A 14,582-nucleotide genomic window follows, 5' to 3' on the forward strand; every position below is an offset into this window, starting at 1 on the left:
AAAAAGCCACTTGACTTGAAGCTAGTTTATCGAACTGACGCTTATAAACTGTGTGGCATTTTAGTTTTACCGTGCAGCAACTTTACTGTTTGATTCATTAATAATTTGTGAAAAGTGAAAAGCATTTTTTTGTGCTAGACTGCTACTTATTGAAAAAGTAGCTCGTATCGGGACAGCTACATTGTTTTGAAAATAACAGCTAGTGTCCCGCTAGTAAAATGTAGATAAGCTAGTAGAGTCGCTAGTTGTTGGTGACGTTGTGACTGGAGTTGCTCTTTAAAGTAATGGACTAGCATTAAAGGCAGCTTACAGAGGCAGGGCAAACCGACAATGGCGTTTTTAAAACAGTGTTGAACAAACACCACGTTTAAATCCCAGAACCGGTATAAAATATGCTGGGCACAGCACTACAGCGCGTCCAGTGACCTGTCTTATCGCGATACTCGCAAATCTCGCGAGATATAGAACGCTTCCTTCTGGTTGGAGAGCTGCTTCCTGTACCGGATTTTTTTTTTTTTTTTTTTCCCCCTGCAAAATTTCTAAAAGTGTTTAAACGGAATTTTGAGCACAAGTCACGCATCGACAGGACAGCCGTTGGGATGATTTAATGCTGCAGCCTCTCGGTGAAAAAGAGGGATCAGCTGTGCTAGGACAGAGGCCTGAAAGCTGTCATCTGTCTGAGGACGCTTCCTATTGGAGCCAGGGCCGCGCCGAGTCTCAGTCCCAGTCTCTACTGGGAGAGCTTTGAAAAATATTACAGTCATGACTCCGTCTCAAACCTTGTTCCAGCTCATACACTAGAGCGTTTTGCCGTCAAAGAGGGTTTCCGACCAACCAATGCTTACCTGTCTGTGTGGGAGCAGCTTCTCTTGACTTCTTGTCATCCGCCTACTTGTCCGACTGTGACAGAACTCCGTGAGGCATGCCAGACTGGAAAAACTAAACCTTCTCAACAGCTGGTTTATAATATATTGTGTCACTTTAGGGAAATTACAGTGGCGGTAACTCGTTGTCGTTGTATTTCTCGGTAAAATAATAATAATAATAATAATAATAATAATAAATATATATATATATAGTAGTCAGTCATGGCCCCGAAAAAACCCCGACCAGTCCCACTGACCATACCGCCTACAGGAGAGGGTCAACCGTCCACCAACGCTGATGCTGCCTCAGAGTGAGTACTCAACATCATACATTATATCAAATGTCACCACTATTATATCGTCTAATCCAGGAGGACCTTGTTCTGGTCTGGTTATAGTCAGGGTTCAGGACAAGTTTGGTGATGTCCTGCACCTAACACCCCTGACTGCAGTGATCAGTTCATTTCCAGTTTGAGTGGTGTGTTAGGGAAAGCCATATCAATAGAGATGACAGGTTTTCCATTTTCAGTACTAGTGTTCGTGCTATAAGCACTGGCTTGAAAACAAGTTTTTTGTTTTGTTTTGTTTTGTTTTTAAAAAAAACAAAAACAAACCCAAAACAAATCACTGACCTCTTGGCTATGCTTCATGGACACTACTTTGAGAAACATTGATCTACACAATACTGCCCTCTCATGTGTATTATCTGTGTTGGGAGAGTTAAGATACGGCATGTTTGCGGCATAAAATATGTATCAGTATTCAGTATCTGGACCAGTGGATCCAAAGCCAATCCAGCATTTTGTGCAAATCTCAAGCATGATATATAAGTACTGTGTAAAATCACTGTATCCTTCTATGTAAGTGTACATGCCAGATTAATGCATAATGTGATTTCCCTGGTGGTTAGAGCTAATCTGGAAGCCTTGCAGAAGAAGCTAGGGGAGCTGGACTTGGATGAGCAGCAGAGGAAGCGTCTCGAAGCCTTCCTCACCCAGAAGGCTCAGGTGGGTGAGCTGAAAGATGATGACTTTAAACCCATCTGTGAGCTGGGTGCTGGGAACGGAGGAGTGGTCCACAAAGTGCGCCATAAACCCTCTAGGCTGGTTATGGCCAGAAAGGTAAAGTTTGCGTTAAGCATGTTTTTTTGTTTGTTTGTTTTTTTTGCTACTGTTGGCAGCTGGATGAAACAACTGACCATGTTCTCCATTTTACTGCAGCTTATTCATTTGGAAATCAAACCAGCCATTAGGAACCAGATTATTCGTGAGCTGCAGGTGCTGCATGAATGTAACTCACCCTACATAGTGGGCTTCTATGGAGCTTTCTACAGTGATGGGGAGATCAGTATCTGTATGGAGCATATGGTGAGTGAGAGGAGTTAAATGAAGGTGAATGTGCTAGAGGTGTGTTAGTAAAAAGTTTTTAATGTCGTTAAAGATCTCATGCCTTGGAGAGTCTTGGAGCGCTACAATACTGTACATTTTGGTGTTTTGCCTGATTTGCAGACTTTGAGTGAGGAATAATAGTGTACTGTTAAACTGTAACAGCTGAGAAACAGGGGTGAAAAAATATAATTGTGATCTTTTCAGGATGGGGGCTCGCTGGATCAGGTACTAAAAGAAGCTAGAAGAATTCCAGAGGAAATCCTGGGCAAAGTTAGTATTGCAGTGAGTATCACTCTGTTCTGCTCATTATGAACTAGTCTAAGCATCACATAATCATAAGAAATGTTTCTTTTCCTGCTTGAATTCATATGAAGCCATAGTTTAGGATGCAGGTTAGAAAGGATCTCTGCAGGTGTTTATATCATATGAGTTAAAAATGCTGAAGCATCACTTGAATAAACCTGCTAGGGAATGTATTAGAAATAAAAGCAATGGGAAAAATTCTTAGATGCAGCATGATTCTCTCTTGATTGATGCACAAAATGTCATAATCCAACATAAAGCTATATATAAACCATTTATTTTAGTTGATAAATGTTCACAAGAATAAATATTTCTGATGAATAATAGAAAACATCAAGCTTAATGTTTTTTCATCATGGATTAAACTGATAGTATGTTTTCAAAGTAGCAATTGATTGTAGTGGAAAAAAACTTAATGTAGTTCATAGAAATAAAAACAAAGAAGAATTAAATTGCACAAAGAATTGATTTATAATCACTGTGTGACTCAAAAGCTAATAGAGAGATTTTTATCTCTAATACAAAGCACTGATATACTGTTGGATTTTTTTTCATGTAGGCAAATATAATTGAATAATAATGTAATGTGTACGCATGAACTCTTTCATTTATTAGAAAATACCTTGTAAATAATGACATCTCATTTGGCCCAGACAGCGAAGAAAGAAAAACTATAATGAGTGTTTGGCCCTCATTTAAAATGGATTTATTTATTTATTTGTTACACAGGTACTCAGAGGACTTGCCTATCTACGGGAGAAGCACCAAATTATGCACCGAGGTATTTTTGGACGCGCATTCCAAAGAAATGTTTGTGAATCTGCATGCATGTACATGTGCAAGTTGATACTCGATTGCTCAGGCAGGAAATGAGAATATTGATACACATCATGTAGACAATCTGATCATTTCAGTGTGATGAGAAGATTATTTAACCTGATGTTAAACAGAATCTATATAATCTGTATAAGCTTTTAAAATTTAAACCTATGATTAGCATATGGATTTTAAAATTAGTAAGCTTTGGACAAATATAAAATTTGGACAGTTTTTTACCTAAACTCTTCTCTATATATAGTAAGTACATTTGCATTTGCAGCAACTCAAAACCAGGCCTCCAAAAGAAGTATTCATATAATACAGAATATAATATTCATATAATAAAGTCTCCAAACAGAGGGGAAAATTAACTGTTTTTAGCAAAATATTTTCCAAAATATTTCATACTTTGTTTTTATATATATATATGTGTGTGTGTGTATACAGTATCTCACAAAAGTGAGTAACCCCTCACATTTTTATAAATATTTGATTATATCCTTTCATGTGACAGCACTGAAGAAATGACACTTTGCTACAATGTAAAGTAGTGAGTGTACAGCTTGTGTAACAGTGTAAATTTGCTGTTGCCCTCAAAATAACTCAACACACAGCCATTAATGTCTAAACCGCTGGCAACAAAAGTGAGTACACCCCTCAGTTAAAATGTCCAAATTGGACCCAAAGTGTCAATATTTTGTGTGGCCACCATTATTTTCCAGCACTGCCTTAACCCTCTTGGGCATGGAGTTCACCAGAGCTTCACAGGTTGCCACTGGAGTCCTCTTCCACTCCTCGATGACGACATCACGGAGCTGGTCGATGTTAGAGACATTGTGCTCCTCCACCTTCTGTTTGAGGATGCCCCACAGATGCTCAATAGGGTTTAGGTCTGGGGACATGCTTGGCCAGTCCATCAGCTTCACCCTCAGCTTCTTTAGCAAGGCAGTGGTCATCTTGGAGGTGTGTTTGGGGTCTTTATCATGCTGGAATACTGCATAATGATCATGCTCTGCTTCAGTATGTCATAGTACATGTTGGCATTCATGGTTCCCTCAATGATCTGTAGCTCCCCAGTGCCGGCAGCACTCATGCAGCCCCAGACCATGACACTCCCACCACCATGCTTGACTGTAGGCAAGACACACTTGTCTTTGTACTCCTCACCTGGTTGCCGCCACACACACTTGACACCATCTGAGCCAAATAAGTTTATCTTGGTCTCATCAGACCACAGGACATGGTTCCAGTAATCCATGTCCATAGTCTGCTTGTCTTCAGCAAACTGTTTGCGGGCTTTCTTGTGCATCATCTTTAGAAGAGGCTTCTTTCTGGGACGACAGCCATGCAAACCAATTTGATACAGTGTGCGGCGTATGATCTGAGCACTATCAGGCTGACCCCCCACCCCTTCAACCTCTGCAGCAACACTGGCAGCACTCATACGTCTATTTCCCAAAGACAACCTCTGGATATGACGCTGAGCACGTGCACTCAACTTCTTTGGTTGACCATGGCGAGGCGTGTTCTGAGTGGAACCTGTCCTGTTAAACCGCTGTATGGTCTTGGCCACCGTGCTGCAGCTCAGTGTCAGGGTCTTGGCAATCTTCTTATAGCCTAGGCCATCTTTATGTAGAGCAACAATTCTTTTTTTCAGATCCTCAGAGAGTTCTTTGCCATGAGGTGCCATGTTGAACTTCCAGTGACCAGTATGAGGGAGTGTGAGTGCGATGCCACCAAATTTAACACACCTGCTCCCCATTCACACCTGAGACCTTGTAACACTAACAAGTCACATGACACCGGGGAGGGAAAATGGCTAATTGGGCCCAATTTGGACATTTTCCCTTAGGGGTGTACTCACTTTTGTTGCCAGTGGTTTAGACATTAATGGCTGTGTGCTGAGTTATTTTGAGGGGACAGCAAATTTACACTGTTATACAAGCTGTACACTCACTACTTTACATTGTAGCAAAGTGTCATTTCTTCAGTGTTGTCAAATGAAAAGAAATTATCAAATATTTACAAAAATGTGACGGGTGTACTCACTTTTGTGAGATACTGTATATATTCAGATAGCCGTTAAGAATACCTTGACAATATTTGACCGTAATGAAATCATTCTGGATCAGGAAGCAGCTGCACAGTTGCAATGGACTTTAACAGTAAACATGGCAAGCACATCACACATGACACTGTTGCCAAACTTCTTAACAAATTCAAAAAGACTGCGGACCAACCGAGAAGTGGACATCCACGAACATCCACTGACAAAGGCACAACTGACGTGGTGCTGGCAAACAGTCTCATATGTATGGAGACTTCTGGGACACCCTGTAATAATAAAAAAACAAACAACTTTTTGTAAAACAGGATAACCATGCATGCTAAAATATTAGTTCTGAATCTAGTAATAGGGAATCTGGTGAACCTATTCAAAAGGACACATTTTTTTAAAGCAGTTTATCTGGGCAGCAGGAGTTTGTACATTTAACTCATCTGATTAAACTTAAATACACATTTACGGCCAAACCAGGTGGGGTAGAATTTGCAAAATACAATTGGTATATTGGACGGTAATTGCAATACCAGGGAGCCTCAAGGGAAAAATAGCTAAGCTGACACACTAACATATTAACATACGTCATTGTCGTTTGATTTCAGCAAGGATATTGTCAGCAAGCAACTGCCCACCAAACTGGTCTTTTGAGATGCATTCAAACTGTCATCAGGAAGTATGATAAACTGGACAAGTTGTCGGCAGAATAATACGGTGGAAAGGCCAAAAAATTTTCTGCATCTTAAAGGTCATTTCCTTAAGGGACAGAAACAAATCCAGTCAAATGCCTCTTGGCATCTGGCACCTGGCACCAAAGTCAGTGTGAGAAGTCGTCTTACAAGAAATGGTCTTAAAGGGCGTGTTGTAGAAAGACAAAGCAGGAAAAAAATGCAGTACGTTAAATGCCACAAAGCATGGTACAGAAGAACCAGAAGACTTATTTAGATGAACAACAACCAAGAGAAGTGTTATTTATATGTATTTGTATACAGATACATTTGAGATGCCAGTATGTCAGGAAAAAAACCTTCAGATTCCTGTCTGATTGTTTATGAAACATGTAGGTGGCTTTGTCATGATCTGGCATGCATTTCAACCAATGATGTAGGGGATCTGCTCAAAAACAATAGATGATAAATGATGATCAGCATACTATAACAACTACCCAAACACAATTAAGACCTTCTTGGAGTGGAAGTCCAATGGGACACTTACAGTATTAAGTCAACCATCTCAAAATCCTGACCTCAACATAACTGAAGCTGCGTGGGAGCCTTTGGACAGGGAAGAGCTGCCAAGTGCTTTATGAAATTTGGAAGAATATACCACAACACTACTTCATTATGTATTCTAAAAGATTCAAAATAACTAAACAAAAAAAAATTGGTAGTCCAATAAACATTTGCTCTTAAGATAAATTGTAGTAAAAATAATTGCCTTAGATGGTCTAGGATTTTTACATAGCATTTTAAATATTGTGTCTTGTTATTTAAAATATTATTGTAATACTAATAAACTGGAGTTAGTCCTGATTGGTGCTTCAAAAAAGTCTGGTTTTAGATAGACTTGGGTAGGAATTACTATTCGAGTCGATGTCCTTCACATAGCTTGTACATTAAAATGAAAATGAGTTTTGAGTGCTTTTATGTTGCCTGTTGGCCAGCTGTTGTTCCAGATCTGGAATCAGTGTGACCTATTGGAAAACTCCAAATGGCAAAAACGTTTGGCTTATAATGTCAATACTCCTGCAAATGTGGTGGGATTTTACTGGAAAGTTGTGGGAATAGAAGCCATTGGCCAACTTGCATTTCACACATTAAGGCTGCCCAAAGGTTTTTATTCATCACTCTCCTCTTTATCCTTACCCTCTTTTTGTTCTTACTATTTTTTTTCTGTTGATGTAACAGGTTTTTCTGTCCAGAATTTCTTGGCTCACTAACATTTAAACATATTTATGATGTTGCTTTTGTACTTAACACAAAGAAACTGCTTTTACTTATTAAATCAGTTATGCTTCATCCAAAGTTTTATGCTCACAAATACTCATGTATTTGTATCGCTGTGATGTTTGTCTTCACGTCCTATGACTCATGACCAATGCAAATAGTGGCTGTGAAATAATGTTAGTAAGGTGACCATATATTTACAATTGCTTTATTTCCAAAGGTTATCCAGATGATAACCCTCATTTAAATAGGAAAATTATTAACATCTTCCTTTAATTGGCTGTGGAGTGCCTAGGTGCTCTTCTCTAGTCATTGGTTAAGGTCTTGCCTTCTTTGAGTGACACTGTGAAACAAGACTAAGTGAACTCAATATGGCTGACTGAACGTCGCTGAGGCGGTGTAAGGGTTTGGAGGAGCCAGGTTAGAGCTGAACAAGCTCATAAGGGACACCCAGGTCTGTAGCTGTGCTGTTGTGACCGAGAGAGTCAGCAAGTGAGTGCAGAACTGTCTGGGAGCCTGGCTGGTAATTATGGCTTTACAGATGTGATTATATGGCAGCCGCGCCCTGCAACCCCCTCTATTCTTATTTTTGCATCACCTCTCTTTCTCGCTTGTTTATTGAGTCCCTTTGAACTCTCCCTTTGGAAAGCTGAGCTGGAGGGGGTCTTATAGAGGACTCACGAAAGGTTGGAACTCAGTATAGAACATAATTGGAGAAGTCGTCAGCCTATTTGCTTGTTACTACTGTGTAGGGATGCACAAATTTGATTCTACTTCCAAGTGTTGAACTTAGTACTGATAACCGCATTTTTTTCAGAATGTCTCAAGGCATTAGAAATTGTGTGTGTGTGTCACTAAAACACATCAATTATTTCTCCTACCAGCACAAAAGAAGGTGAAAATGTAGCCATGCATATTTGCCATCAGAGGCAGCTTGCATTTTGTGAGCTATACAGGCCTGCTTATGCAGGGCTGCTTGTGAAATGTTTTTCTGGCCGAATACTTGGCATGGACTAGGATGCCTGGAGTAAAGCTGGAGGAAAAGGGCCAGGTGGTGGGATTTGAGCCTTGGCACTCTTAGCCTCCATACTCTTCCTTATCCCTTTTCATCCCTCCATTTCACCTATATTCGCTCTCTGTGTTGTGCTTTGGCTCCTGCAGACGTGAAGCCCTCCAACATCCTGGTGAACTCGCGCGGTGAAATCAAGCTGTGCGACTTTGGCGTGAGCGGCCAGCTCATCGACTCCATGGCCAATTCCTTTGTGGGAACACGTTCGTACATGTCGGTGAGTCAGGCCTCTCTCTCTTCCCCCACCCTCCCAGTCTTGCCCCTGCCCTTGCCAGAAACCAAGCCCATGCCCAGCAACGCAGTATGGGGTGCGGAGGCAACCACTGCTAGCTCGGCCCAGTCCTGCGTTTTTGACGCTATTTCGACTGTTTGTAATTTTACTTTTTTCCTGCCTTGACAGCCGGAGAGGCTCCAGGGCACTCACTATTCAGTGCAGTCGGATGTGTGGAGCATGGGCCTGTCACTGGTAGAGCTGGCCATAGGCCGCTACCCCATCCCCCCGCCTGACGCCAAGGAGCTGGAGGCCATCTTTGGGCGACCCGTGCTGGATGGAGCAGAGATAGAGGGACACAGCACGTCCTCAAGACCCAGACCTCCTGGACGCCCCATTAGTGGTGAGTGTACATCTATGTCCTCCATTACTAAAGTAAATTTGGTTAATTTAGACAATTTGGTAATTTCACTTATCCTAATTATTATAAAAGTATTGGTGAATAATTGCAAAAATAATGCTGTTTCAGTTTATATTAGTAATTATTATATATTCCTTATATTTCTGTCCACTACATCCATAATGGCTGGACCTGTAATTATTTGATTTCTATAATAAAATACAAATGCTACTGTCCATGATGTACCAGAGACACCTTGGAGATTACTATAGAAATATAAAGCTATATAGGGATTATGGAGCTCTAAAATATAAGGCAATTTAGTTGACCCATGTGAAATGCTTTTCCCCAAAGGACATGGAATGGACAGCAGGCCGGCCATGGCTATATTTGAGCTACTGGACTACATTGTCAATGAGGTCAGAGAAACTGCCTAGTGAACAACTTTATTCCTGGTGATTTTTCATACATTTTTTCCATTTTGCACTGCTCCTCAATATCACCTTCTTTTGCTTTTTCCTTCCATCCCTCCATTTTCCACAGCCCCCACCTAAGCTGCCACATGGTGTATTTACCTCAGACTTCCAGGACTTTGTGACAAAATGGTGAGTTCCATTTGTTTGGTCTCCTGTCAGAATTGGCATTTTTGGATGCATACACTTTTCCAAGGCTGGATGTTGCACAAAATGGTTAGCCTTTACTCCATAGAGTGTCTTCTTTTTCTTTATGGTGCTGTCGTAATCTTACGTATTCGCATGGAATCTTGGAATTAAATGAAAGAGCACAACACAGTCATTTTGTGTCCTGTATTTTCACAATGACAAAAGGCTGTAGTTTTGCGGTCACATTGCTCCTTACCCAAGTGGATTTCATTTTGGCTCTCTTTGTTCTTTTATAGCCTCATCAAGAACCCTGCAGACCGAGCTGACCTGAAGATGCTGATGGTGCTTGTTGTCTTCTTTCCTTTTCTGGTGGCTATAGATGATATAGAGTTGATACAAAGCAATCTATTTATTTTAACACAAGAAGCCATTACATACTGAATGCTACCATGCTCGTCATAATTTACCCAATAGTTAGTCATATGAGTCAGGGTCATAGTAGTAAGTATGACTTTTATCTTTCAGAAGAGTTGATTTGATGACTTGTTACTTATCGGTAGTACTTTTGCATTTAAATATATAATAATGTGTTTCTCACTTCCTCCTCCACTTGCTGTTGCAGGGCCATACATTTATCAAGCGTGCAGAAGTGGATGAGGTGGACTTTGCTGGCTGGTTGTGCAGAATCATGGGTCTGAATCAGCCAAGCACTCCCACTCGCACCTCTGACTGAACTCCAGTCCAGCCACGCACACCATTCCCCTCACCCTCTCTCCGTTTCCTCTTCACCCCTCTGGTTCTTTTTCCCTGCTTGTTAAGCCTGGTCAGGCCAACTCACTTCCCCTTGTCCCTCCTCACTTGCTCTATTGTTGCCACAGGGCTTTCTGCAGGTACTGGTCTATGAAAAGTCATGTTTGTCATTGGTACAACTGTCCATTTAATTGAATTTAGGTTCAAACATGTCTTGCCTTGAATTAACAGCATATTTAAGATCTCAGAGCAGTTATTCAGGAATGTTTCAGGTATGGCATTAGAGCACTGGGTGTATACTGTATAATGCATATTTTTACTATGATTTTTCAGGTGTCATATTTTTGCACTCTGGTGATTGTGTAATAGTGTTTCTGCATGAAAACAGCAGTCTGGTCAGATGTTCTGTTTCAGAAGATACATTTCTGTTCTACTCTCTCTTGTGTTGAACAGTTTTAAACCAAAGAGGGCTACTGCAGATCACACTGATAATGATTTTCTGGTAATGTGTGGGCTGGATATGTTTATAAAGATGAATGAATTCATGAAGCTGAACTGCTACTCCTACATGCATTTATGTAGGTATACAGTTGATGCAAAGTCTGAGACGTTGCAAGACCAGGATGTTTGGCAACATATCAGACATTGATTATGTTATAAATTTGGAGATATAAACAGCTAGTGGCAGCTTCTGCCTTAAATTTGTTAATTTAAAAGAAAATAAAGTATCTCCACTGTAAAGCAGTATGGTTATAAATATCCCAAAATAAGGACATGCAGCCCATCTGCATTTTATCACAGAAAGAAACTTGTGAAATTTGAGATGTAACACATTTACTGTCACAAGATATTTCTATATTATACAGAAGGGCACTTTTACTTCCTAAAATCTTTTTTTGTTTGTTTTTTTTTCATGGCTGTATATGATGCTTAGGTTTGTTATCTGAAAATTCTGTTTAATGCTGTAACGTTTTTCACCATTTGGTATTTTGGGGAAGATATTCTTTATGCTTTGATGCTGCATTTTTTTTGCCAACTACACATAAAGACAGAGATACACTTTTGCTCTATAGACAAACCAGGATTACACTCCACATTACAGCTGACAATCCGCACACAGACTGTACATCCTCAGCAAGCTCTGTTTAATAAGTTAATAAAGAATTTGCGTAGTACACAATTCACTAAGTTGTGATAAATGTGACGTACTATGCAAGCAAATGTAATTTAATATAAATGCACAGAGTTAGTGGATGGCTCATGTAAGGTAGGAATGTAGGCCCATTGGATGCTGATAGGGCTTGGCTATGTTCTTTACCTTCTTCAATGTTCAGTTTCTCCGAAACAAAACGGGGCATAATATAGGCATAGAACACATGTATCACATTCAGTTGAAAAAAAATGTCTCAAAAGACATCAGTTTTTACATTATGATATTTTTTGAGAAACTGAACATAATAATGTTGGACCTGTATTGTGAACATAGCTGGCATTCACCTCCAACCAAATGAATGCAGATGCACATGTGTATAAAAATATATATACAGTACTAGTAGTACTGTTTCACAGTCTTAAAAAATAGCCTTCTTTAGTTGTCTTTTTTTTTCCTCCTTTTTTTGATTGGTGTAGGAAAATTGGAAAGTCATTTTATTGTCATTTGAAATTTGTTGAATACAATTCTAATACACGAATAAAATCTTATTTGTGAATCAATGTTTTCACTAAATGGCAATATTTATTCTTTGTTGTCATAAGTCACTTTTGTTGGAATTTCTTTGTATCAATTACTCATTAATAAGCATGTGTAAAGAAGGGAGAGTCACTGCCAAACTACATTTTTGTCCTGTTCCAACTACCAAAAACCACACCTGAGTCAGGTAATTGCCTCCTAACATGTTGGGAGATGGAGTTGCACAATCAGACTAGCTTTTAAAGAACATAAAACATTTTGTAGAATATTGGTGACATGTAATATGGGAGAAGGACTGGAACTACATTTCCCATCAGCCACTGCACCATGTCACATGTCTCTTTCACCTGTTTCACGTTTAGCTCATTAGCACTAGTGTGTGTATACGGTATAGTCATGTTCAGCACTGCACTGTTATCTTGTTATTCACACTGTCCTCATGGTTCATGGTACGCATGCCATTGTTTCACGTAAGTCTTGTGTGGTATTTTGTTTGCTACATTATTAAATGTTTCACTGAAATTCTGCAATTGCATCCACCTCTAAATCAACATTGTGACAGAATGCAAGGCCGAATCAATGGATGCAGCAGATTTTTTAAGCATGCAAGAAACCCTTTTAGAAAGGGAAAGACCGCAGCAGTGGGAGAAGGAAGGGAGATTCGCCATAATTGAGGCTAATCGGGAATGGCTCGACATGATGATGTAGTCTATCAGGGCATATATCGAGAGGAAGCCTACCAGCCAGGCGGAAACCATCTCCCACCCTCCTTCCCCTAATGTGGATCTTGTGCAGCCTGCCGAGTCAACGGAGAATGTCGTTCAGCCTCCCTGCTTGACCAAGGACTCCGCTCAGCACCACTGTTCAGCTGAGGATGTTACTCCACCTCCTGGTGCGGCCAAGAGTTCCACTTTGCTTCCTTGCTCAGCTGAGGATGTCACTACACCAGGATCCTCTTTGGACGTTGCTCCGCCTCCATGCTCTGCTGAGGACGTCGCTCCGCCTCCATGCTCCACTGAGGACGTCGCTCCTTTGCTTTGCGCAGTATGTCGTTCCCCCTTCCTGCTCCACGGAGGACAGCGCTCCCCCCTCTGACCTCATGGAGAGTGTTGCTTCCCCCTCTAGCTTCATGGTGAACGTCGCTCCCTCCTCGGATGCCGCCTTGAGCTTCGTTCACCCTGCAGGCGGTGCTCCGCACTCATACCACCCTGGGGATATCACGGCGTCTCTCTACAGTGCAGAAGAGACCGACACACTTCTGTACCTAAATGAACACGTCAAGCGTCCTCTATCCAGCCCCGTGAGGGATGACGCACTATGGAACTACAAAATGCATAGGGACATCTGGTCTTGGGATCCAGGCCACTTATGAACTGATTACCTGCTTCGGGTGCCGCATGTTAAAGGTGGTGGGTTCTACCATGTGATATGGGAGAAGGACTAGAACTACATTTCCCATCAGCCACTGCACCATGTCGCCTGTTTCACGTTTTGTGTGTGTGTGTGTGTGTATAGTCTAGTTCAGCACTGTACTGTTGTCTTGCATTACTTGCACTGTCTTCATGTTACTCGCCATTGTTTTTATGCAAGTCTTGTGTGGTATTTTGTTTGCTAAATGTTTCACTGAAATTCTGCAACTGCATCTGCCTCTAAATCAATACTGTGACAATTAGAATCATTATTTTAAATTTATATTTCCTTAAACTCATTATTTTTAAACTTCAGTTTCCTTGGGTTTAATTTATTTAATATCACAATACTTTTTTTTTTTTTTTTTTTTTTTTTTTTTTTTAACATGTATCTTTCTTTTAAATAAGAAGCATCAGTTCCCTTCTCTAGGTTCTTCCTCTAGTCAGGTCTACTTTAAATCTCATATAATTAAAGAAATATTTAAGCACTTTCACAACATAATCTCTATCCACCATGTTTGTCGTTATATGTGCGATATCACTAACAGAAATATGGCACATATTCCTGTACTGAAAAAAACAAAGGACATTAAAAATATTGTTTATTCAAAACTAACTTATAATGGGGGTCTAAAGATCATTTAAGAGCAATTCTGTCAATAAGGATTTATAAAACAACGTTATGTAACGTAAATCATAGTTGCTAGTTGCATAAATGTTTTGTGGTATTGTTGTGTGATGTGTGGCTGAACTGAGCCCTCTGTTTTTACATTTCTAGGTTGATAACCCATAAGACTAGTCACACATTTAAATTTGGTTCACTGAATCCCAGGAGCAGTGAGAATCACTAGCAAACGTGTATGTGTGTGTGGGGGGGGACTGACCCATCTTAGGACTCACTGAGATATTAACCTGGAGAAGGTTCACGATGATTCCCAGTTAGCAGTAGTTTTTTGTAATGCCCATGAGAAGGAGACACTTCTCGTGGATGTCATCACATCCATCACCCAGTAGGCCAGTCTCTGCTTAGACTAGGGAGCCACTCATATTGTTCCTCCGTGGCAGACAAA

The 14,582-nt window shown here is 40.4% G+C and overlaps 1 protein-coding gene across 1 annotated transcript; it reads left to right on the forward strand.

Annotated features, from left to right (window-relative positions):
• The first annotated feature begins 455 nt into the window (after nt 1-455).
• Nucleotides 456-12,126, forward strand: map2k2a (mitogen-activated protein kinase kinase 2a). The gene is made up of 12 exons (XM_047158112.2): nt 456-1,001; nt 1,080-1,177; nt 1,777-1,987; nt 2,087-2,233; nt 2,459-2,536; nt 3,287-3,338; nt 8,543-8,667; nt 8,851-9,064; nt 9,416-9,480; nt 9,605-9,666; nt 9,960-10,005; nt 10,286-12,126. Exons 2-12 carry the CDS (start codon nt 1,089-1,091, stop codon nt 10,394-10,396), a joined length of 1,200 nt encoding a protein of 399 aa, XP_047014068.1. The 5' UTR covers nt 456-1,001; nt 1,080-1,088; the 3' UTR covers nt 10,397-12,126.
• Nucleotides 12,127-14,582: the final 2,456 nt, after the last annotated feature.

The sequence above is a fragment of the Ictalurus punctatus genome, chromosome 10, assembly GCF_001660625.3.
Source record: "Ictalurus punctatus breed USDA103 chromosome 10, Coco_2.0, whole genome shotgun sequence".
Classification (NCBI taxonomy): domain Eukaryota; kingdom Metazoa; phylum Chordata; class Actinopteri; order Siluriformes; family Ictaluridae; genus Ictalurus; species Ictalurus punctatus.